The 25,114-nt window shown below is 38.1% G+C and overlaps 1 protein-coding gene across 5 annotated transcripts in view; it reads right to left on the reverse strand.

The window, feature by feature from the left end:
• Window positions 1-25,114, reverse strand: part of MPP7 (MAGUK p55 scaffold protein 7) — a 367,939-nt gene that overhangs the window by 123,578 nt on the left and 219,247 nt on the right. For 4 of the 5 annotated variants that reach the window (XM_045874225.3, XM_064591872.1, XM_045874223.3 and 1 more), the window contains exons 4-5: window positions 3,014-3,091; window positions 438-518 (exon numbers count right to left, since the gene is read on the reverse strand). In XM_045874225.3, coding sequence (XP_045730181.2) covers window positions 438-518; window positions 3,014-3,091 — 159 coding nt within the window. The remainder of the gene's footprint in view (window positions 1-437; window positions 519-3,013; window positions 3,092-25,114) is intronic. The other variant, XM_064591873.1, reaches the window with a different exon arrangement.

A 25,114-nucleotide genomic window follows, 5' to 3' on the forward strand; every position in this document is an offset into this window, starting at 1 on the left:
TATAAAACATGAATCAGTAGAGGGAGAGGAGATGGGGAAGACAAAGAGGGAGGGGAAAGAGGAAAGCTGAAATGATCCTATAAAAAAATAGATATAGCTGTCAAATATATTGGAATATCTTTCACTAACCAAGTAAAATGAGCCTAAACAAAATCACTAGTAGGTTCTGTATTCTGTACTCTTACCTTCGTTTAAAAAGAAACTGACTTGAAGTGACATATTCACTGACTTAAATCCTGAGCTTCCCAATTACAGTATTCTGTACTTGGTCACATTATCATCAAAAGCTCAACTTGTTTTCCTTAATGGAATTTGGGTTATGAAAATACTGCACACTATTTGAAAATACATTCACTTGAAAATTGATGCTCAAAATAAAATTCATCTGAAGTCTCAGAAAGTGGCCCCTCTGGAAGATATTTATTACACGTCCTCACCTTCACATTGGGTTTTGACAGTAGTTTCAACAGCTCTCTGGTCTCACTGTTTAATGGCTTGTTCTGAAGCTCTTCAGCCAACTGCAAGGGACAGCACATTGACAGAACATTTAGTAAGAGCATGGTGTGGCTCCATGTGTGACAACTGAGAATCTATCTTGCCACTTTCCAGTGATTAAGAAGTCAGCATGAAAGAAAACAGACCATCAATCATTGCTCCTCTTTTCAGGCCCTTGGTAGCCCAGATCCCAGCCCAGGATCTTGGCTGAGTATAACTCAAAAAATCCCATCAGCCAGATCACCTTCTCTGATTTATTGCAATAAGGGCAAACCCCTGCGCTTCATCTTAAGGAACGGCCTTTTACATGCAAACAAAGGACCACTTGTAAAAAGGACTGGATCAGGCTTTGACACTATTTTTAAAAAAGAGAGAGAAAGAAAGAGAAAGAAAAAAATGAAAAAAAAAAAAAAAGTTTCTGAATGAGGTGGCGAAATTCACAAGGTTTCCAAAAACCCACAGTAGCTTGCTATTTAGAGCTGGAGGAAAAAGAACTAGAATGTCTCTAATAGAGCAAATGGTCTGAAACTCTGATTATGTTTACCTACACAGACTAAAAAAATCCGTTAAGTATAAACCAGGTTAATCATAGAATGACTTACAATAGGTTGACAAGTACTCTGGGAACAGAAATGCTGACTATATTCTACTATAATGATCAAGAATTCCCATTTGCTGGTTCTAGCTAAAGAAAGGGTTGGAACTTTTAACACGCCTCATGTTCTTTAAAAGAGACCTTCCTATCAACACTCTATTCCACTTTAGGCTATAGTAAGGATCATATAATTTCCTAAGAAGAAAAGCAAGACCAAGTAGAAAAAGAAATTACAATTGTGATATACACAGTACAGAATTCAAAATACGTATATATATTTTCATTTAAAAACCCTTCTTAAAACACTGCATGAAATTTCTCTTTGCTCCTATTGTTTCTCCCAAGCTAAAAATAATTGTTCTGATCTCTGGAAAAAGATTTTTCTCTAAAAGAAGGACATCATATAAATTATACACAAAAATAAAACCTGATAAAACTGATATATTCATTGGTTACACTGCAAAAAGTGATTTTACTTCTTCAAGGTAAAATTTTTGTTTTTCAAGGTAAAATAATCATTATAAATAACTGTTAACTCAAAAAAGTCACAAAAGGCTCTCTGCATTCTCTACGCACTTTGTAACAATATTTTTTAAATTTACATATATTGCTCTGATGAATTAGAAAATGCTACATTTTACCCTATTTACCTAACAGTCTCTAATTCTTTTAAAAAGCAATATTGTCATAATATGATTGGGCCTCAATCACATTGGAGAGTAACAAATATTTCCCCAAACCCTCAATAGTAAATGTTTTTAAAGTGATTTTTAAGACTTTCTCAAGTGCCAACTGCAGCTTACTAGAATTCTCTCTAAACCTTTGCTCACCTTCACTTCAAAAAGTTTGGTTCTATTAAGGCAGAGGAGTAAGCTTCCTCATTAAACACATAACCCGAGACATCCCTATAATCTAATCTCTGTGGATAAAACTGGAAGGGAGACTGAGGACTAAACAAATAACAAAACAAACAAATAGCAAACCACTTGGGAGATTTATTACATGTGCTTTATTATCTAAATTAAAATAGAAAACATATATATAAGAAAATCAACTTCTGAAGATGGTCAGTTGTTTTTTGTTTTTTTTTTTATTCTATGGCCCCAATATTTTACTAAACTGAACAATGGCTTGTTTTATCATAACCGAGCAAAAAATTTAAAAAGCAACAGATAAGCTACAGGATATCGCTAAAACCCGCCTTCACCCGAGACCTATTTCTCGTCTGGCTTAGCATCCTTTATAGTTTATCCAGGTGTGCTTTCAATTCACCCAAGTCTGAAAGCTAACAGTAAGAAACAGCAAGGTAGTTCCCTCCCCCAGATTGAAAATAAAATTATAGCTACAGGAAATTAACTACTCCATCAATGCCAACTGCTGCTAAAATTTATTTTTTGGTTATGAAGGTAATTTGGAGAGGTCTGATATCCATAAATCATTACTATGCTTTATAACCCATTTTAAAAACAATCCTGTCTTTTTATGTATTTCATAAGGCCTCGTTCCTATCCTAGTATCTGTCATTTTTTAGCACCGTCAGCGATAGACCTATCTCATTTGTCTTTATTTCTCCAAAGCATTCCTCCTGCCTGTGACTTTCTCAGAACTCCACTAGTTGACAGCTTCTCTCTCTCCCCGGAGAGTTAGAGGCTAAAAGTTCTCGTACGCAGTTACCAAGGTAGAATGAGGGGGTTATGTCCAGGCAAAAATTTTAGAGCAGGAAAGTGAATGAAAATCAGTATAGTATCCGCATAAGCTCCGTGATGACAGGACTTTGGGAAACATTTGCAGCTTCTCCTGGTTTTCACTCCTAGGATCGCACACAACTGTCTGGCGCAGGATGAGCTCTGCCCCGGGCCAGGCTCACAAAGGTGCAGGGTCCCAAGGAGCCGCGTCCCAGGGAGCTCAGAAAGGCACACTTACATCATCGGCCAAGACCGCTGCGCCGTGGAGGATGGGCACGGGGTTCTGCTTCTCATAGTAGTGGAGTTTTTCATGAATCTGGAAGAAACACAAGTGAATGAATAGAAGTTCACCTGCTAGCAAACAGTGAGATATTTGAAGATTTTTATCACTGCGTATAGAAACTGATCCACTAAACCTTCAAACAAAAATTCTATGTTTCTATAAACCTACAGATGACAAATGTGCATGTGTAATTCATCTATGGTCCAGTGTTTCTAATGTGATGTCAAATGGGAGGGGTTATTATCAAATAGAACATAAAAGCTAAACCTTTGTTTTTCCCCTGAATAATTATGTTAGTTTTATAAAATCTGTCATTTCTAAAATTTATTGCTCCAATACTTTATCGGTTGTAGTTTATATTCCTGCTAAACACATAAATGATGATTGGAACAAAGTGATAAGCCAGCAGCCCCATCCTGACAGGTTGGTATATGATCACCACTAAGAACACGGGAACATGGCATGCTTCAGGAATGCTTTTCCCAGCATGCTGTTCCTTTTAGGCTTTTTTTTTTTTCTAAATTGTCAACCTTTCCCCTCCAAATTCAAACTTCTAAGAAGCAAAGGGATTGCTCATAAAGACATTACTCATAACTGTTTTGCTGACATAATTTTCTTACTGTAAAATAAGTAAAATTATATTACCAAATAATAACTTGGTCCTTCCTTTCCCATCATTCCGCCCAAAACCACAGAGGCAAGAATATATTTTAGTGCATTATAAGACAAACCGAGTTTCTTAAAAAATCTAGTATTGTCATTAAGAAATGCAAGACGCTTTGACAAATGCAAAACTGTTGGCTCTTAAGTTCTATCCATTTCAGCTCTTACACAGGTGCCCTTAAAATGTTATACTTGAAAACTTATTTGAACCTCTTCTTATTTATAGTTGAAGAAATTACCCCCCACTCTATATAAAAAACAGTGACACCTCAGAATTTCCAGTTTTTAGTAGGTATCAAGTAATACACTCATAGGTATCAAGTAATCGACTCTTTAATTAGACTCACAGCTAACCAAACTCTCTTGTAAAAAGTCTGGAAGATAGATTTTATTTTGATTAGCCAGATGCTATTGCTAAGAGAGGATTCTATTACCTTTTTGGCAACCTGGCCCACAATGCAAAGTATCAGGGAAAGAATTTTGACACTTATGATATTAACAGAATTATCAGGGCCACATTTTTATTTAAAATCTTAGAACCTTCAAACATTAATCACAGTAGGGTAATAAACAAACTTTTAAGAATACAAGCTATAAAAGGAGCAAGATTTGATGTGCGAAACTATTAAAAGTATAATTTAAAACAAAACCATCCAACCTAAGAGCTAAATTAATTTTACTTGAGTCTTTATCAAAAATTAGGTCACCTCAACAAACACTATCATTGAATACTGAGCTTAGCCGCTCGTACAACTCATCTAGCTTTCTTGTTTCAATGTCTGCTTCCCTGCAACAGTAAATATAGAGGCTCATACTTATTAGGTGCTTATTAGGTACTTACCATGGGTCTGTATTCCCTACATAATAGTGACCAGGAAAAAAAAAAAAAAAAGTCATCGGTACTATCAGTAATATAGTCTTCAGTGAGTTTAGTATTTTAATCCCTTAACCCTCACAAGAATATTAAGAGGCAGATGGCACCATCATCCCATTTTATAGATAAGCAGATATACAGGAGATAAATAAATAACTTGCTATGGTCCCACAGATAGAAGCAGTCGAGCTGAGACTTAAAACTCAGGCCATCTGGCTCAATGTCAGAGTTCTTCCTCACTCCCTATGCCTGCCTCTCAGATTAACATCTCGGCTGCCTCCTTCACCGACCTCACTCACTGCTGGATGAACGGGACAGAGAGGAGGCTGGGCGGATATGTGACAAGTAATACTGGCTATTTCCAATGACTGCAGGATTAGGGATGGCTCCTCTCCACCCCTCCCTGTATTTTTTCTTTCCAGCATTTCTTAATTTTTCCAGATTAATTTATATCGAGACCATATTGTAATTACAACTTAAAATTATATCCCTAAATAAATACATTATTTCTCTGCTTAATTTGCTTCTTCTGAGTATCTTTAAAAAAAAAAAAGAGCCCCTCTTTTCACATCATCTTCTTTAGATCTTCACCCAAGTGATTTGAGAGCATCCTCCTACCCTGCCCACCTTGAGACTTTGCATTATATCAAGAATTTTTAGGGGCACCAGGGTGTTTCACTTGGTTAAGCGTCTGCCTTCGGCTCAGGTCATGATCTCTGGGTCCTAGGATCGAGTCCCATGTCCGGCTCTCTGCTCAGTAGGGAGTCAGCTTCTCCCTCTCACTCTCCCTCTGTGCTTTCTCTCTCTCTCTCTCAAATAAGTAAAATCTTAAAAAAAAAAAAAAAGGAATTTTTAAGTGTTTTCCTAGAATTTCTAAATGCTGGTAACCCTATGTTGATACATGTTTTACTTCAGGATGTAATTTTAAATATTAAGTTGGTAGGAAAGCAAAAATTACTCTAATTTTGAGCTGTTCATAGTTTCCAAAATCACTGACTTTTATTAGCATTTATAATAACCAGGAAGAAAATTAAAAACAAAAATGATTTTTAAATTTTAATATAATAAACAGGTAACACATATAAACTTCACCCCAAGGTTGTCCCACAGAACTCTTTGTAACGTTGAAAATGTTCTGTACCTGCTTGTCCAACATGATTAGTCACTAGCCACATGTGCCTACTGAGCACTTGAACTGTGGCTACTTTACTTAAGGAACTAAAATTTTTAATTTTATTTAATTTTTATTAATTCAAATTTAAATGCCCACATGAGGCTAGTGGCTTTCACATCGAATAACACGGCAAAGCTTTTTATCAAATGCTCTGTAACTTGCCTTTACACACCAGAAAAATTCATTCTGATATAGCTTGGCCAATTTCCCTGAGTGGTCACCCTTTAGAACCCAACAGACAAATACGTAACCAAAGACACAGCATCTAATTACTAAATATCATGTATTGCCAAATCTGCAAAATCTCATTTAACTAAACACTTCCCTTTGCAGACTTAACCGTGTAATAAAAGCATACTTCATTTTTCTCCCCTGAACAACAAAAGGAGAGCAAAGTGTAAGGAGCTGCAGAAAGAAAGGAGACAGAAGTAAAGAAGACTGAGAGAAGGAGAGACTCTGGTTAAATTAGCTTCATACGATAGCAAAATAGGCAATTATTAAAAAGCAAGCTCCTAAAAAAATGGCATGCCAAAATATTTAAAATACACTCTTAAGAAAAAAGGACATTTGAAAACAGAGACATTTACGGTCCACTAAATAATGTGTCCATAAGGGTTTGTTTTCTGTAATTACACTTACATCAGAAAAAGTCAGTTACAATAAAAATTTCTATATGTAACCAATTCTTTAAAGTTTTTTTTAAAGATTTATTTTAGAGAGAGAGAGAGAGTGTGTGTGTGTGTGTGCGCGCGCACGCACGCACGGGATGGAGGGGGAGAAGGAGGGGGGAGAGAAACACAAGCAGACTCCGAGCTGAACACAGAGCTGGGCTCAATCTCACGACCCTCAGAGATCATGAGCCAAAACCAAGAGCTGGATGTTCAACCAACTGCGGCGCCTCTATATGTAACCAACTCTCATAGGAAAGCTATAATTACCTTCACCTACACATATCTTGAAAATAAGTGTTTGATTTTTGTAAAAAAATTCTGAATCTGGTGCCAATAATTTATTTTGTGTTCACGTATCACAGAAACTGTTTGAAAGGGAACTTGAATAACGAGAGTATATAGAGCTTGACTAATCTCAATGCAATTCTTTGAAACTTCTCAGTGATGTGTAGAGGGAAACAGAAGAACCCAATCATGGTATTAAATAAACCAAAGCTGTAAAAACCCTTTTCCTGCCTTCTATCATGAATATTAAAAAGCAATGAAAATAACTGCTCAGTAGTCTGATTCTCTATGTTGATAGTAGCCAAACCAGAACTGGCATCATGCGCGCGCACGCACGCACACACACCCATCTACCTCATTTATTTAGAACATGGAGAGGAGAATTCTGAGTTTTAAAAGAAGATCCATGGGACACAATGGCAGCCAAGAGTAGCTGGGAATGACCTACTATGTTGTGTAGGGATTTAAAAAAAAATGGAAATATTCTAATGGCTGGGATCCTCTTTTAAAAATAATGATCTCTCTCAAAAAAAAAAAAAAAAAAAACCCTCTTTATTAGGAAAGAGGAAATGTAAAACTGGAAAACCGACAAAACAACAACACAGCAGAGGCAACAGTGTTAACCGTATGCCCTTCTTTCCAATTTTATCCCACTAAACTCTCTTGGCTAATTTTCTTGGCTAATAGCTCTGAAAAAATAAAATTAATAGAACTGATGAGAGTTGATGTTCTTGTTTTGGTCTCTCCCTTTAATAAGATAAATTCTGGCTATACATTGCCATAGATCATATGTGAAATTGGTACCCATACATTCTAAATGTATGAAGAGGGTTGTTTTTATTTTTTTGGTTAAAGATTTATTTATTTGAGAGAGCATGCATGAACATGAGCAAGGGGAGGGGCAGAGGGAGTGAATCTTAAGCCAACTCCCCACTGAGCGCAGAGCCCCAAGCAGGACTCAATCTCATGACTCTGAGATCATGAACTGAGCTGGAATCAAGAGTCCAAGGCTTAACTGAGCCACCCAGGCGCCCCCTATGAAGAGCTTAAAAAAAAAAAAAAAGTTCAATCTCACAAAATGCTTTCCATCATATATCACCATATTGTTTTTCCTATCTGACCAGGTAATATGGGAATTCTATTTATAGAATTTATTTATGGATTTCCAAATACTACCCATCCCATTGTGGCATTCCCACAATGTCCTTCACTTGGCTAGGATACTTTGGTCTCTTAATGCACTGTGGAATCCACTGGTAATATTTTATTCAGACTTTCCTCATCAGTACTCTTAACTGAGGCTGGCTTTTTTTTTTTTTTTGGTCTTGTCTTTATTGGATCTTGCTGTCAGTGTTACACTCATTTCATTATTTTTTTAAACTATGAAGCTTTCTTTTTATATGTTCTGAAAACATCTCAATGCTACTAGAGTGATCTCTTTAAACATTTTATGGCATTCCCATGAGAAACCAACTGGATCTGATACATTTTATCCCTCAACTTTATTTCTTCTGGGTCGTTTATGGCAATTTCTCCATTTAGGTTTTTCTATCTCTTCCATTGTCAGGTGCAGCAAATATCATCTCCTAGAAAATTATTTTTTCCGGCCTTAAAAAATTCTCTGAATCTACTTAAGCAGAATAGTCTCTTATGAGTCTTTGAATTTCCTCTACTACATGTTTCTTTATCACCATTTCTTATTTGGTGCATCTTGCTTTCTCTATTTCTACCCTTCGTCCCTTCAGTCGTTAACAAACATTGATTTTACTGTATTTTCAAGGAACCACCTTTTAGATTTCTTAGTTTTACTATTTTTGTTTTCTAATATTTTTTCTGTTTTCATCTTAGTTCATTCTTTCTTTATGTAACCCAGACCCACATAACACTTCGTCATGTGCATCAAATTATTGGAAAACAAAAGAAAGGGCAAACTACCCTAATTGGAGTTTTATTCATTCATCAAACTGACTAAAGTAAGCACCCATTCCAGGAGAAAGATACTCAGTATGGAAACAAAATATGGCAAGAGTATAAGTCATTCGAACCTATAGAAAGGTCAATAGCCTTGGAAAGAGATGAGGACATACATCATAGAACGGGAAAACTTCAGCCAACCTATTCAATCAAGCAAGTTAAAATAGTATTTGTCTCTCTTTCATTCACTGCTCATTAGCTGGGCAGCTGAGGTTTCTGTCAATTTAATTTTTGCCATTACTTTAGCACTCCCTTAAGAGTACTTAGTACAGGACAAGGACACACAGACCCCCTGTGCACTAAGGACTAGCTATCTAGTCAACCATAAAATCAGAAAAGAAATAATGGACTTCTCTCTCCCTCTTTTCATCTTTGCTTTCTATTCAGTGCTTATCTATTCTAATGATAAGAAATGCCAAAAGTTGTTTTCATGTGTTTTTTTAAGTTTTGATTCAAAGTCCAGTTAACCGAAAGTATAATATTAGTTTCAGGTGTACAATATAGTGATTCAACACTTCGATACATCATCTGGTGCTCATCACAACAAGTGCCCTTCTTAATTCCCACCACCTACTTCACCCATCCCCCCCACCTCCCTCCCCTCTGGTCACCATCAAATTGTTCTCTGTAGTTAAGAGTCTGTTTCTTCGTTTGCCTCTTTTTCTTTTTTTCCTTTGCTCATTTGTTTTGTTTCTTAAATTCCACATATGAGTAAGATCATATGGTATTTGTCTTTCTTTGACTGACTTATTTCACTTAGCATAATGCTCTCCAGCTCCAACCAGGTCTTTGCGAATGGCAGGATTTCATTCTTTTTTTATGGCTGAGTAATACACTCCATTGTATATATAAACCACATCTTCCCATTCTTTATAACTTCTAAAAATTTTGAAATGTTTTAATTATTAATGTCCCATTTTAAACACTTTAAACATTTTTTTAAAAAAAATAAAGAAAATATGGTAAGTTGCAACCCACACCAAAATTAAAGAGATATTAGCCTGTTATATTTGCTTCAAATATCTTATAAAATAATTCATCAGAGATAAGGCTAAAGACCCATCCTCCTTCCTCTCTGCCAAGAAAAAACATTATGTTGAAACTGTCAAATAGATTCCCATATGCAATTTTCATTTTTTTAAACATATATACATTGATAAACAACACAAGCTATTTTTGAATGTACATAAATGGCACTGTTCCCTCGACACCTGGATTTTTCATTCAATACCATATTGAGATACCTAGCTCGATACATGTAGATATAGTTCATTCATTTTAACAGGTGAGTAATATTCTGTCATAGAGAAGTTGACATCTTTTTTTTTTTTTTAACTGAGAAACACAGTGGTTGTTTCTGCTCTTTGCTATCGAATATCCTTCCACACCACTCCTCCCTGTACTGTGGTAGATACCTAACAGTGTTCAAGTGTTTCCTGAGTCCCCAGACCCTTGCCAACACGTGGTGTTATCAGACATCTTGCTAATCAGATGGATAGGAAATGGGATCTCCCTGCGGTTTTCATTTATATCTTCTCCAATCTCTGACTTCTGTTTTCACGATAGTTTCAGAGACAGAGACATCCGCTCCCATCAATCCTCCTCGTCCACAGCAACTGAACCCTAGCTACAAAGCAGCTGCCTAGTGAAGAGCTACATTTCCTCTCATGTCTACCCTCCTCCCCATCTCCCTGTAGCTCTGTTAACACAGGAGATCAGCTGTCAAACATGGTATGTAAGTTCTAAGTGTCACTGCCAAGCTGAGGCTTTTAAGAAATGGGCACGCTTCTTCCCTACTCTCCCCCTCCACCAGCTGCATGCAGACTATACCATGGCCTTAAGAGACAGCAAAGCCACCAGATGGAAGGACCTGGGTCCCCAAAACACCTTATGGAAGAGAGCGATGCATCAATCTGACATTTCCCTCTAAATGATCATGGAGCAGGAAATAAACTTCTATTGTACCTAAGCTATTACATTTTTTTGGACTACTTGTCAATTGTCCATCCTACCTTAAATAACACAGTGGCCCTGGGCAAACAGAAGTTATTTTAACTTGGCAAAATATATCCAGCTTTTTCTATATGGTTGCGCATTTTGTTTCTTAAGAAAACATTCTGTATCCAAATAAAGAGATTCTGGTGTGACTTCCCTAAAGTTCATAGTTTTACTTTGTGTACTGAAGTATTAACTCGCACGTACAAGAGCTCTAACTTAATCTTTTTCCAGAAGGACAGCACCAATTAATCTTTTCCCACTGATGTGTAATATTACTTATTTATCAAACTTCCACACACGAGTATCTATACCTGGGCTCTCTATTCTGTTCCTTGATTTGTCTCTCTGAGCCCAAACCTGTTACTATATTTTTATCTACACTCTTGACGTTTAGAGCAAGGAAGAACTTCTTAGCCCTTTATTATTACACAAGGCTTTTGGGATAAACTTGCCAGCTATATGTATTCCATGAAAAACAAAGTTGGGATATCTTAACCCCATTATCTCTCTGCATTCTGGGAAGTTTCCTAAATCTATTTTCCAATTCACTTTGCTCTCTTACACTGTATCTAATCTCTAAAGAACTATTCAGAGATTTTTTTGAGTGTTTTTTTTAATGACTATACATCTTACTTCTATAATTCAAATATAGCTCTTTTTACAAACCCGCTTTTTCCTGGCACCCACTGTTTTTCAACTTATAATTAAAGCCTTCTTTTATGGCTAGTATCATTTAAGCATCCTTATTTTATAGGCTGTAAGACTGTTGTATTACACAGAGTGCTTGGCTTTTAGCCTTGCTATGTGCAGTGCCTGAGGGTAGACTGTATTCTCAAATGTCTTGTAATCTGGAGTTGTTAGTAAATCTTCAGTGGTGTTATATGAAAGAGTCCCAGGCTGATGGCATATCTTTTCAGAAATACTTCTTATTTGCTTCTGATGGATAAGTTTGCCATATCACCAGTCACTATGCTAGTTTCACAGTTTGAGATTCCTGGACTTTGTGGATAAAAACTCCAACTGTAGGGGAGATCTTGGGGAAACGGTGCAGAAAGAGGATCCTGCTCTCACCTCTCTCAGACACATCAATGCTACAACTACACATGATGCAACTCACTCTGAAAACCACCTAAAGATTGGCTAAACAGATCTTCCATCTGTTACAGCTCAACAATTAAAGGGGAAGCCACATCAAGAAGGGTAAGGGGAAGAGACATGGTTGGGAACCAAACCCCCAGCCCCATGACTTACCAGCAGGAGGGATATTACAAGCTTGAAGACCCTCTCTTTGAGAAAAGAGGGAATCAGACCCTGCAGTGGGGGGCCTGCACTGGGAATATGAGCCCCCACCCCCTTGACACCTGGTTTGAAAACCAGCAGTGCTTAATTGTGGGAGCACTGAAAATCCAGACTTAACTCCAGGTGAGTCAGAGGGCTATGGGAAACCAAGATCCCACTCTTAAAGGGCCAATGCACTATACTGCTTAGTCTGAGACCCAGCCAAGAGGCAGCAGTTTGAAAAGCAGCTGGGTTATACATGAAGGAAATTTATTGACTTATTTTATGGCGTGTGCTAAAGGAGCAGGGACTTCTATGCATTTTCTCCAAAACAGCAGTGCTGGCAGGAGCCATTTCTCTTGCCTTCTTCCAGCCAGCGGGCCAGACGCTTGAGTGAGCCAGTTCTGACAGTCTCCATCTACCTTGCCAGCACTACATGCCCTGCCTTGGTGTTCCCTGTGAACCCAACCCACCCGACCTGCCCACCCTAGCAAGTGCCCCTCTAAAGCAGCTCCAGATCTGAGATACCTGGTGGGCAGCCTCAGTGGGGGCCAGCACCCCTCTGAAGCAACTCCTGTCTCAGAGAAATGGGGGCCAGCCATGCGAACCTGTGTGCCCAAAACAATTGCAGCCAGGACTCTCAGCCAGCTATGCTGGAAGCTAACCCTGCCCACCAGTATGACTACGGCAGCCATAGCCCAGTCACTACGGGGGTGGGGGGGCACATGCTGCCCACACAGGGACCCCCCGCCGCGAGTGCCCAGTACTGGTGACCAAAGGGAACTGTGCTGCTGGACCCACAAGATGCCTTCTACATAAGGCCATTACCTTCAAGACCAGGAGACACAGCTGACATACCTCACACATAGAAACAGAGATTCAGACAAAATGAGGAGACAAAGGAACATGATCCAAACAAAAGAAAAGATAAAACTTGAGAAAGAGAGCTAAAAGAAACAGAGAAAAGGAATCTACTTAATAAGCAGCTCAAAGTAATGGTCATTAAGATATGCACCAGACTTGAGAGAAAGGTGGATGAACTCAGTGAGAAGTTCAACAAAAAACAGAAAATGTTAAAAAAGCTGAGGAATACAATAACCAAAATGAAAAGTACACTACAGGGAATCAAGAGCAGATGAGAAAATGCAGAAGCACAATCAGTGATCTGGAATATGGGGAAACAGAAAGCACCCAAACCGAAGAGTAAAAGAGAAAAAAAGAATTTTAAAAAATGAAGACTGGTTAAGGGACCTCTGTGACAAACTCAAGCAATAACATTCTAGGAGTCATAGAAGGAGAAGACAAAGAGAAAGGGGCAGAAAACTTATTTGAAGAAATAATAGCTGAAAATATCCCTAAGCTAGGGGAGGAAACAGACATCTAGGTCCACGAAGCTCAGAAGCCCCGAACAAGATGAACCAAGGGATGTTCATACCAAAGATGAAGAGAGATTCTTAAAAGCAGCAAGAGAAAAGCAAATAGTTACATACAAGGGAAACGCCATTAGGCCATCAGCTGATCTTAGCAGAAATCTTGCAAGCCAGAAGAGAGTTACAGACTATAGTCAAAGTGCTAAAAGGAAAAAAACCTACAACCAAGAATACCCTACCCAGCAAGCTTATCATTCAAAACTGAAGAGAGTTTGTTTCCCAAACAAAAGTTAAAGGAGTTCATCACCACTAAACAAGTCTTACAAGAAATATTAAAAGCCTCTTAAAATGGGAATGAAACGATCATAACTAGAAGAAAATTATGAAAGTAAAAAAATTTCACTGGGAAAGGCAAACATACTAAAAGCAGAAAATCACTTATAAAGCTATTACCAAGGTTAAAAGACAAAAGTAGTAAGATCAACTGTATCTACAGATATTAGTTAAGAGATAAAATAAACATAAAAATAATATAAATAAATATATAAAAAATAAAAAAAATTAAACTATGACATCAAGTATATAAAAGATGGAGTGGGGGCTACAATGTGTTGAAACTTAAGTGATCATCAACTTAACAGAGACTGCTACATACATAGCATTTTACAGCTGAACCTTATGGTATCCACAAACCAAAAATCTATTACAGATACACACAAAAAAATAAAGAGAATGGGATCCAAGCATAGCAGTAGAGAAAGCCATCAGACCATGCAGGTAGAGAGGGCAAGACAAGAAGGAACAAAAAACTACAAAAACAACCAGAAAACAACGAAATGGCAGTAAGTACATACCTATCAATAATTACTTGAAATATAAATGGTCTAAATATGTTCCAATCAAAACACATATGGTGACTGGATTAAACACACACACACACACACACCCATCTATATGCTGCCTACAAAAGACTCATTTCAGACCTAAAAACACATACAGACTGAAGGTAAGGGACAGAAAAAGATATTCTATGCAAATGGAAGAAAAAAAAGCTGGGGTAGCATACTTACATCAGACAAAACAGACTTTAAGACACAGACTGTAAAAGAGACAAAAGCATATGTAACGGTAAAGGGATTAATCCAACAAGAGGATATAACAATTTAAATATTTATGTACCTAAGACAGGAGCACGTAAATATATAAAGCAAATATTGAGACATAAAGGGAGAAGTTGACAGTAATATCATTATACTAGAGGACTTTAACGCCCCAATTATATCAGTGGATAAATCACTCAGACAAAAAACCCATAAAGAAACAGTGGCTCTGAATGACACATTAGACCACATGGATTTAACAGATATATACAGAACATTCCATCCAAAAGCAGTAAAATACACATTCTTTTCAAGTGCACATGAAACATTCTCCCAAACTGATCACATGTTAAGTCACAAAACAAGTCTCAAGAAGTTCAAGAAGACTGAAATCCTATCAAGCGTCTTTTCTGACCATAATGCTATTAAACTAGAAATCCACTACAAGAAAAAACAGGAAAAAAAAAAAAACCCACAAACATGTGGAGGCTAAACAACCAATGGGTCCACAAAGCAGCTATGGAGGAAATAAAAATAATACCTGGAGATAAATGAAAAAGGAAATGCAATGGATCAAAATCTTTGGCAAAGTAGTTCTAAGAAGGAAGTTTATAGCCTACCTCAAGAAACAAGAAAAAGCTCAAATAAACAATCTAATCTTACACCTAAAAGGACTAGAAAAAGAACAAACAAAGCCCAATGCCAGTAGAAGGAAGGAAATAATAAAGATCAGAGTGGAAATAAATGAAATAGAGTGAAAGAACACAGAGAAGATTGATGAAACTAAGCATGTTCTTTGAAAAAACTGATAAATCTTTAGTCAGACTCATCAAGGAAAAAAAGAGAAAGGACTTGAGTGAAATAGGGCGCCTGGGTGGCTCAGTTGGTTAAACGACTGCCTTCGGCTCAGGTCATGATCCTGGAGTCCCGGGATCGAGTCCCGCATCGGGCTCCCTGCTCAGCTCGGAGTCTGCTTCTCCCTCTGGCCCTCCTCCCTCTCATGCTCTCTCTCTCTCATTCTCTCTCTTGCAAATAAATAAAATCTTAAAAAAAAAAAAAAAGAAAGAAATGAAAAGAAGCTACAACTGACACTACAGAAATACAAAAAATTGTAAGAAACTATTATGAAAAATTATGCAACAAATTGGACAACCTTGAAAAAAATGGATAAATCACTAGAAACATAGAACCTTTCAAGACTGAATCAGGAAGAAATAGAAGATCTGAAGAAACAAATTACTAGTAATGAAATTGAATCAGTAATAATAACTAATAATAATAATATTAATAGACAAGAACCAAAATCCAGGACCAAATGACTTCATAGGTGAATTCTACAAATTATTTAGTTTCAAGTTTTTATTTAAATTCTAGTTAGTTAACACATAGTGTAATACTGGTTTCAGGAGTAGGATTTAGTGATTTATCACTTACATACAACACCTGGTACTCATCAGAATCAGTGCCCTCCCTTAATACCCATCCCCCCACCCACCTCCCTTCCAGAAACCCTCAGTTTGTTCTCTACAGTTAAGAGTCTCCTATGGTTTGCCTCCCCTTTTTTGTTCCCCTATGTTCCTCTGTTTTGTTTCTTAAATATGAGTGAAATCATATGGTATTTGTCTTTTTCTGACTTATTTCACTTAGCATAATACTCTCTAGTTCCATCCACATTGTTGCAAACGGCAAGATTTCATTCTTTTGGATGGCTGATATTCCACTGAATATACATATACATATACCACATCTTCTTTCTCTACTCATCAGTCATTGGACATTTGGGCTCTTCCCAAATAATTTGACTATTGTTGATAATGCTGTATAAACATGGGGGTGCATGTGCCCCTTAAATTACGTATGTTTGTATCCTTTGAGTAAATACCTAGTCGTACAATTGCTGGGTCCTAGGGTAGCTCTATTTTCAACTTTTTGACGAACCTCCATACTGTTTTCCAGAGTGGCTGCACCAGTTTGCAATTCCCACCTACAGTGCAAGAGGGTTCCCCTTTCTCTGCCAACATCTATTGTTTCCTGTGTTAATTTTAGCCATTCTGACAGGTGTGAGGTGGTATCTCATCAAAGTTTTGATTTGCATTTCCCTGATGAGTGATGTTGAACATCTTTTCATGTGTCTGTTAGCCATCTGGATGTCTTCTCTGGAAAAATGTCTATTCATGTCTTCTGCCCATTTCTTAGCTTGATTGTTTTTTGGGTGTTGAGTTTGATAAGTTCTTTATAGATTTGGACACTAGCCCTTTATCAGATATGTCATTTGCAAATACCTTCTCCCATTCCATAGGTTGCCTTTTAGTTTTGTTGTTTCTTTCACAACTTTTTGTCTTTTTTTTTTTTAATTTATTTATTTGACAGAGAGAGACACAGCGAGAGAGGAAACACAAGCAGGGGGAGTGGAAGAGGAAGCAGCAGGCTTCCTGCAGAGCAGGGAGCCCAATGCAGGGCTCGATCCCAGGACTCTGGGATCATGACCTGAGCCGAAGGAGATGCTTAACGACTGAGCCACCCAGGCACCCCACAAACTTTTTATCTTAATGAAGTCTCAATAGTTCATTTTTGCTTTTGTTTCCTTTGCCTCCGAAGATGTGTCTAGTAAGAAGTTGCTACGGCCAGTGTCAAAGAGATTGCTGCTTGTGTTCTCCTCTAGGATTTTGATGGTTTCCTGTCTCACATTTAGGTCTTTCACCCATTTTGAATTTATTTTTGCGTATGGTGAAAGAAAGTGGTCCAGTTTCATTCTTTTGCATATGGCTGTCCAGTTTTCACAACACCATTTTTTGAAGAGATCGTCTTTTTTCCATTGGATATTCTTTCCTGCTTTGTCAAAGATTAATTAACCATGGAGTTGTGGGTTCTACTAAACACTTAAACAAGAGTTAATACCTACCCTTCCCAAAATGTTCCAAAAAACTGAAGAGGAAGGAATGCTTCCAAATTAATTCTACAAGGACATTATCCTGATACCAAAACCAGACAAAGACACTACAAGAAAGGAAAATTACATGCCAATATTCCTGATGAATAGAGATGCAAAAATGGTCACCAAAATATCAGCAAACTAAATGTAACAATATATTAATGGGATCATTCATCATGATCAAATGGGACTTATTCCGGGATCAAAGGATGGCTCAATATCCTCAATTCACCATGACATACCACATTAAAAACAAAGGGTAAAAATCATATGATCATCTCAATAGATGTGAAAAAAGCATTTGACAAACTCAACATGCATTAGTCATAAAAACTCTCAACAAAGTGGATACAGAAAGAACTCAACTCAAAATAATAAAGGCCATGTGTGACAAACCCACAGCTAACATCATACTCAAGGATAAAAAATAAAAGCTTTTCCTCTAAGATCAGGAACAAGACATGGATGCCCACACTCTTGCCACTTTTATTCAACATAGTGCTGGAAGTCCTAGCCCCAGCAATCAGACAAGAAAGAAAAATAAAAGGCACCCAAATTGGTAAGGGAAAAAGTAAAACTGTCACTATTTGTGGAAGACATAATGCTATATATAGAAAACCCTAAAGGCTCCACCAAAAACAAAACAAAAAAACTATTAGAATAGGGGCACCTGGCTGGCTCAGGAGGAGGAGGGTGTGACTCTTGATCTCAGGGTCATGAGTTCAAACCCCATATTGTGTACAGAGATTACTTAAATAAATAAACTTAAAAAAAAGCTATTAGAATAAATGAATTCAGTAAAGTTGCAGGGCACAAAATTATATATTCAGAAATCTGTTGTGTTTTTATACATTAATAATAAACTGTCAGAGAAATTAAGAAAACAATCCCATTTATAAATGCACCAAAAAAATAAAATACCTAGGAATAAATTTAACCAAGGAGGTGAAAGACCTATATTCCAAAAACTATAAGACACTGATGAAAGAAACTCAAGAAGATACAAGTAAATGGAAACATAGCTCATGTTCATGGATTGAAAGAATATTGTTAAAATGTCCATACTACCCAAAGCAATCTACACATTTAATGCAATCCCTATCAAAATACCAATAGTATTTTTCATAGAACTAGAATAATCCTAAAGTTTGTATGGAACTATGAAAGATCCAGAATAGCCAAAGCCATCTTGAGAAAGAATTAAGCTGGAGGTATCACAATCCCAGATTTCATACTATACTACAAAGCTATAGTAATCAAAACAATATGGTACTGGCACAAAAAATGGACACAAAGATCAGTGTAACAGCCCAGAAATAAACCTATGCATATATGGTCAACTAATCAATAGCAAAGGAGGCTAGAATATACAATGGGGAAAAGAGAATAATAAATTAATTACATTTTTATTATTTTTATTTATTTTTTATTTTTTTAAAGATTTTATTTATTTATCAGAGAGAGAAAGAGAGAGAGAGCACACACAAGCAGGGGGAGCGGCCGGCAGAGAGAGAAGCAGGCTCCCGCCGAGCAAGAAGCCCGATGCGGGACTCGATCCCAGGACCCCGGGATCATGACCCGAGCCGAAGGCAGACACTCAACGGACTGAGCCATCCAGGTGTCCCAAATTAATTACATTTTTAAATAAATAGTGGACAGCCATGTGCAAAAGAAACTGGACCACTTCCCTACACCATACACAAAAATTAACTCAGTGGATTAAAGACCACTTTATGTAACAAATGAAACCATAAAACTCCTATAAGAAAATAAAGGCAGGGGTGCCTGGGTGGCTCAGAAGGTTAAGCGTCTGCCTTCGGCTCAGGTCATGATCCCAGCGTCCTGGGATCAAGCCCCACATTGGGCTCCCTGCTCAGCTGGGAGCCTGCTTCTCCCTCTCCCTCTGCCTGTCCCCCTGCTCATGCTCTCTCTCTCTCTGTATCTCTATGTCTCAAATGAATAAATAAAATCTTTAAAAAAAATTTAAATTTAAATTTAAAAAATTTTTTTAAAAAGGCACTAAATTCTTGGACATCAGCCTTAGCACCATTTTCTGGGTATGTCTTCTTAAGCAAAGGAAACAAAAGCAAAAATAAACAAGTGGAACTATAGCAAACTAAAAACGTTCTACACAGCAAAGGAAACCACCAACTAAATGAAAAGGCAACTTCCTGCATCGGAGAAATTATTTGCAGATGATACATCCAATAAGGGGTTAAAACCCAAAATATTTAAAGAACTCATACAACTCAACACAACAAAAACCAATCTAATTTAAAAATGGACAGGGGACCTATATAGGCATTTTTTTCTTTGAAGAAAACATCCAGATGGCCAATGGACACATGAAAAGATGCTCAACATCACTGATCGCCAGGGATACGCAAATCAAAGCCACAATGAGGTATCACCTCACACCTGTCAGAATAGCTATCATCAAAAAGACAAGAAACAAGTGTTGGTAAGGATGTGGAGAAAAGGGGACCCCCGTGCACTATTTGGTGGGAATGTAACTTGGTGCAGCCACTATGGAAAACAGTGTAGAAGTTTTCTTAAAAATGTTTAAATAGAACTACTGTATGATACAGTAATTCCACTTCTGGATTTTACCTGAAGAAAAATGAAAACACTAATCTGGAAAAGACATATGTACCCCTAATTTTATTGCAGCATTATTTACAACAGCCAAAATATGAAAGCAACCTACCAGTCCATAGATTGATGCATGGATAAAGAAAATGTGGTGTGTACATACACACACGCTATAATATCATTCAGCCATTAAAAAAAGAATAAAATCTTGCCGTTCATGACAAAATTGATAGACCTTGAGGGTACTATGCTAAGTGAAGTCAGTCAGTCAGAGAAAGACAAACACCATAGGATTTCACTTATATCTGGAATCTAAGAAACAAAATAAGGGAACAAACAGAAACAGACTCAAAAACACAGAGAAACTGGTGGTTGCCAGAGAGGAGGGAGTGGGGGGGGATGGCAAAATAGGTGAAGGGCATTTGAAGTACAACCTTCCAGTTATGAAATAAGTAAGTTTGGGGATGGGAAGTACAGTATACAGTCAATAAAATTGTAATAACATTGTACAGAACAGATGGTGACTCCGCCTATCACAGTGAGTACTGTGTAATGTACGTAATAATCAAATCACTATGATGTATGCCTGAAACTAATATATGCATGTCAACTACATGTCACTTACAAATAAAAAATTGTCTTCAAAAACCCCTCAAGGGCGGAGCAAGATGGCGGAGGAGTAGGAGACCTGGATTTCGTCTCCTCTCAGGAATTCAGCTGGATAGGGATCAAACCATTCTGAACACCTACAAACTCAACAGGAGATCGAAGAAAAGAAGAGCAACAACTCTCTCATCAGAAAAGCGACCACTTTCTGGAAGGTAGGATGGGCGGAGAAGTGAATCCGAGGCGATATTCGGGAGGATAGTCGGCGGGGGAGGGGCCTCCGTCAGCTGCTTCTGGCAAGTGATAGAACCACGAAGCACAGAATCGCAACTTTTAAAAGTCTGCTCCGCTGAGGGACGTCACTCTGGTGGCTAAGCGGGGGGTGGAACCCTCCGGGACAGTGTGGTCTCAGGACCCTCGGGGTCACAGAAAGACCGGGGGTGCCCGAGTGTGGCAGAGCTCCCAGGTAACGGAGCAGGGAAGCCGGCTGCAGAGGCGGAGCCCAGGCGCGGGCTCTCAGCTCGGGGTCGCCATAAACCGTGATCCGCGGCACAGTCGGGCCACTGCTCCTCCAGCAGGGACCCAACAAGCGGCAAATCCGGGGAGACTCACCTTCCTCCCCGGGGAGGAGCCGCGCGGGAGTGCACCGCAGGGATCTGCTGGGTTTGGAGACTCCACCCGGGGTCGGGTGCCAGAGATAGAAACGCGCGGTCACAAGCCCTGCGAGCACGGAGTGCGGCCAGAGACCGGGGAGCTGGGAGTGACTGACGGCTTTTCTCTGGGGGCTCACTGAGGAGCAGGGCCCCGAGTTCTCGGCTCCTCCGGGGCAGAGATTGGGAGGCTGCCATTTTCACTCTCCGCCTCCAAAGCTGTACGGAAAGCTCGCAGGGAACAAAAGCTCCGGAGAGCAAACCCGAGCAGATTACTTAGCCGAGAGGGGCAAGGGCGGAGCAATTCCGCCTCCGGCAAAGACATTTGGAAACCACGGCAACAGGCCCCTCCCCAGAAGATCAGCGAGAACAGCCAGCCAAGACCAAGTTTACCGATCACTGAGAACGGCAGAACTCTAGCGCTAGGGGAATACTGCACATAGAATTCATGGCTTTTTTACCATGATTCTTTAGTCTTTTAAAGTTAATTTTTTTAACTGTCTTTTTGTCTTTTTATTTCTTTTTGAATTTTTCTTTTTCCCTTTTTCAACCAACATCTTATCAATCCCTTTTTTTAAAAAAAAAAACATTTTTATTTTTCATTTTTAGAGTCATATTCTCTCCCTTCATAGTAGTTACCCATATTTTTGGCTTATATATATAAGTTGTTCTCTCTTTAAAATTTTGAGATAGTTTCTTCTAACAGATTAAAATATACCCTAAATCTCTAGTATATGGTGTTTTCTATTCCCTTGCCTGATCACATCCTCTCCCTTTTTTTTTTCTTTTTCTTTTTTCTTTTTTTAAATCCTCTTCTTTCTTTTTTCAAACAACTTCTTATCAATTCCTTTTATAAAATTTTTTATAATTTCCATTTTTACAGTCATATTCCATCCCTTCATCATATCAACCCTTATTTTTGTACATATATAAGTTTTTCTTTCTTTAAAATTTTGGGAGGCACTTTCTTCTAAAAGACCAAAATACACCCCAAATCTAGTGTGTGCCACTGATCTATATACCAGCCTGATCATATTTGATCACATTCTGGTTTTTTTAGTTGTTGTTGTTTTGTTTTGTTTGTTTTTGTTTTTATCTTTATCCTTTTCTTTTTCTTTTTTTTTCTTTTTCTTTTTTCTCTCTTTCCCTTTCTTATCCCACTGCTTCAGGTCTTTTTTGATTTGTTTAGAGTATATTTTCTGGGGACGTGGTTACTCTGCTAGCATTTTGTTCTCTCATTAATCTATTCTCCTCTGCACAAAATGACAAGACAGAAAAAATCACCTCAACAAAAAGAACAAGAGGTAGTACCGACTGCCAGGGACCTACTCAATACGGACATTAGTACGATGTCAGATCTAGAGTTCAGAATCATCACCTTAAAGATACTAGCTGGGCTTGAAAAAAATATGGAAGTTATTAGAGAAACCCTTTCTGGAGAAGTAAAAGAGCTAAAATCCAACCAAGTAGAAATCAAAAAGGCTATTAATGAGGTGCAATCAAAAATGGGGGCGCTAACTGCTAGAATAAATGAGGCAGAAGAGAGAATCAGTAATATAGAAGATGAAATGATGGAAAATAAAGAAGCTGAGAAAAAGAGAGATAAACAACTACTGGATCATGAGGGCAGAATTCGAGAGATAAGCGATACCATAAGACGAAACAACAGAATAATTGGGATCCCAGAAGAAGAAGAAAGAGAGAGAGGGGCAGAAGGTATAATGGAGCAAATTATAGCAGAGAACTTCCCTAATTTGGGGAAAGAAACAGACATGAAAATCCAGGAAGCACAGAGAACCCCTCTCAAAATCAATAAAAATAGGTCAACACCCCGACATCTAATAGTAAAACTTACGAGTCTCATAGACAAAGAGAAAATCCTGAAAGCAGCTCGGGAGAAGAGATATGTAACCTACAAGGGTAGAAACATTCGATTGGCAACAGACCTATCCACAGAGACCTGGCAGGCCAGAAAGGACTGGCAGGATATATTCAGAGCACTAAATGAGAAAAATATGCAGCCAAGAATACTCTATCCAGCTAGGCTGTCATTGAAAATTGAAGGAGAGATAAAAAGCTTCCAGGACAAACAAAAACTAAAGGAATTTGCAAACACAAAACCAGCCCTACAGGAAATCTTGAAAGGGGTCCTCTAAGCAAACAGAGAGCCTAAAAGCAACATAGACCAGAAAGGAACACAGACAATATACGGTAACAGTCACCTTACAGGCAATACAATGGCACTAAATTCCTATCTTTCAATAGTTACCCTGAATGTAAATGGGCTCAATGCCCCAATCAAAAGACACAGGCTATCAGACTGGATTAAAAAACAAGACCCATTGATATGCTGTCTGCAAGAGACTCATTTTAGAACCAAAGACACCCCCAGATTGAAAGTGAGGGGGTGGAAAACCATTTACCATGCTAATGGACACCAAAAGAAAGCTGGGGTGGCAATCCTTATATCAGACAAATTAGATTTTAAACCAAAGACTATAATAAGAGATGAGGAAGGACACTATATCCTACTTAAAGGATCTATCCAACAAGAAGATCTAACAATTGTAAATATCTTTGCCCCTAACATGGGAGCAGCCAATTAGATAAGGCAATTAATAACAAAAGCAAAGAAACACATCGACAACAATACAATAATAATGGGGGACTTTAACATCCCCCTCACTGAAATGGACAGATCGTCTAAGCAAAAGATCAACAAGGAAATAAAGACTTTGAATGACACACTGGACCAAATGGACTTCACAGACAGATTCAGAACATTCCACCCCAAAGCAACAGAATACACATTCTTCTCTAGTGCCCATGGAACATTCTCCAGAATAGATCACATCCTAGGTCATAAATCAGGTCTCAACCGTACCAAAAGATTGGGATCATTCCCTGCCGATTTTCAGACCACAATGCTTTGAAACTAGAACTCAATCCCAAGAGGAAAGTCGGAAAGAACTCAAATACATGGAGGCTAAAGAGCATCCTACTGAAGAATGAATGGGTCAACCAGGAAATTAAAGAAGAATTTAAAAAATACATGGAAACCAATGAAAATGAAAACACAACTGTTCAAAATCTTTGGGATGCAGCAAAGGCAGTCCTAAGAGGAAAGTATATAGCAATACAAGCCTTTCTCAAGAAACAAGAAAGGTCTCAAGTACACAACCTAACCCTACACCTAAAGGAGCTGGAGAAAGAACAGGAAATAAAGCCTAAACCCAGCAGGAGAAGAGAAATAATAAAGATCAGAGCAGTAATCAATGAAATAGAAACTAAAAGAACAGTAGAACAGATCAACGAAACTAGGAGCTGGTTCTTTGAAAGAATTAACAAGATTGATAAACCCCTGGCCAGACTTATCAAAAAGAGAAGAGAAATGACCCAAATCAACAAAATCATGAATGAAAGAGGAGAGATCACAACCAACACCAAAGAAATACAAACAATTATAAGAACATATTATGAGCAACTCTATGTCAGCAAATTAGATAACCTGGAAGAGCTGGAGGCATTCCTAGAGATGTATCAACTACCAAAACTGAACCAGGATGAAATAGAAAACCTGAACAGACCTATAACCACTAAGGAAATTGAAGCAGTCATCAAAAATCTCCCAAAAAACAAAAGCCCAGGGCCAGATGGCTTCCCAGAGGAATTCTACCAAACATTTCAAGAAGAATTAATACCTATTCTTCTGAAACTGTTCCAAAAAATAGAAACGGAAGGAAAACTTCCAAACTCATTTTATGAGGCCAGCATTACCTTGATCCCAAAACCAGACAAAGACCCCATCAAAAGGAGAATTACAGACCAATATCCCTGATGAACATGGATGCAAAAATTCTCACCAAAATACTAGCCAATAGGATCCAAC

Source organism: Mirounga angustirostris, unplaced genomic scaffold, assembly GCF_029215605.1.
Source record: "Mirounga angustirostris isolate CCGP_5_RB_7025 unplaced genomic scaffold, mMirAng1.0.hap1 SCAF_5, whole genome shotgun sequence".
Taxonomy (NCBI): domain Eukaryota; kingdom Metazoa; phylum Chordata; class Mammalia; order Carnivora; family Phocidae; genus Mirounga; species Mirounga angustirostris.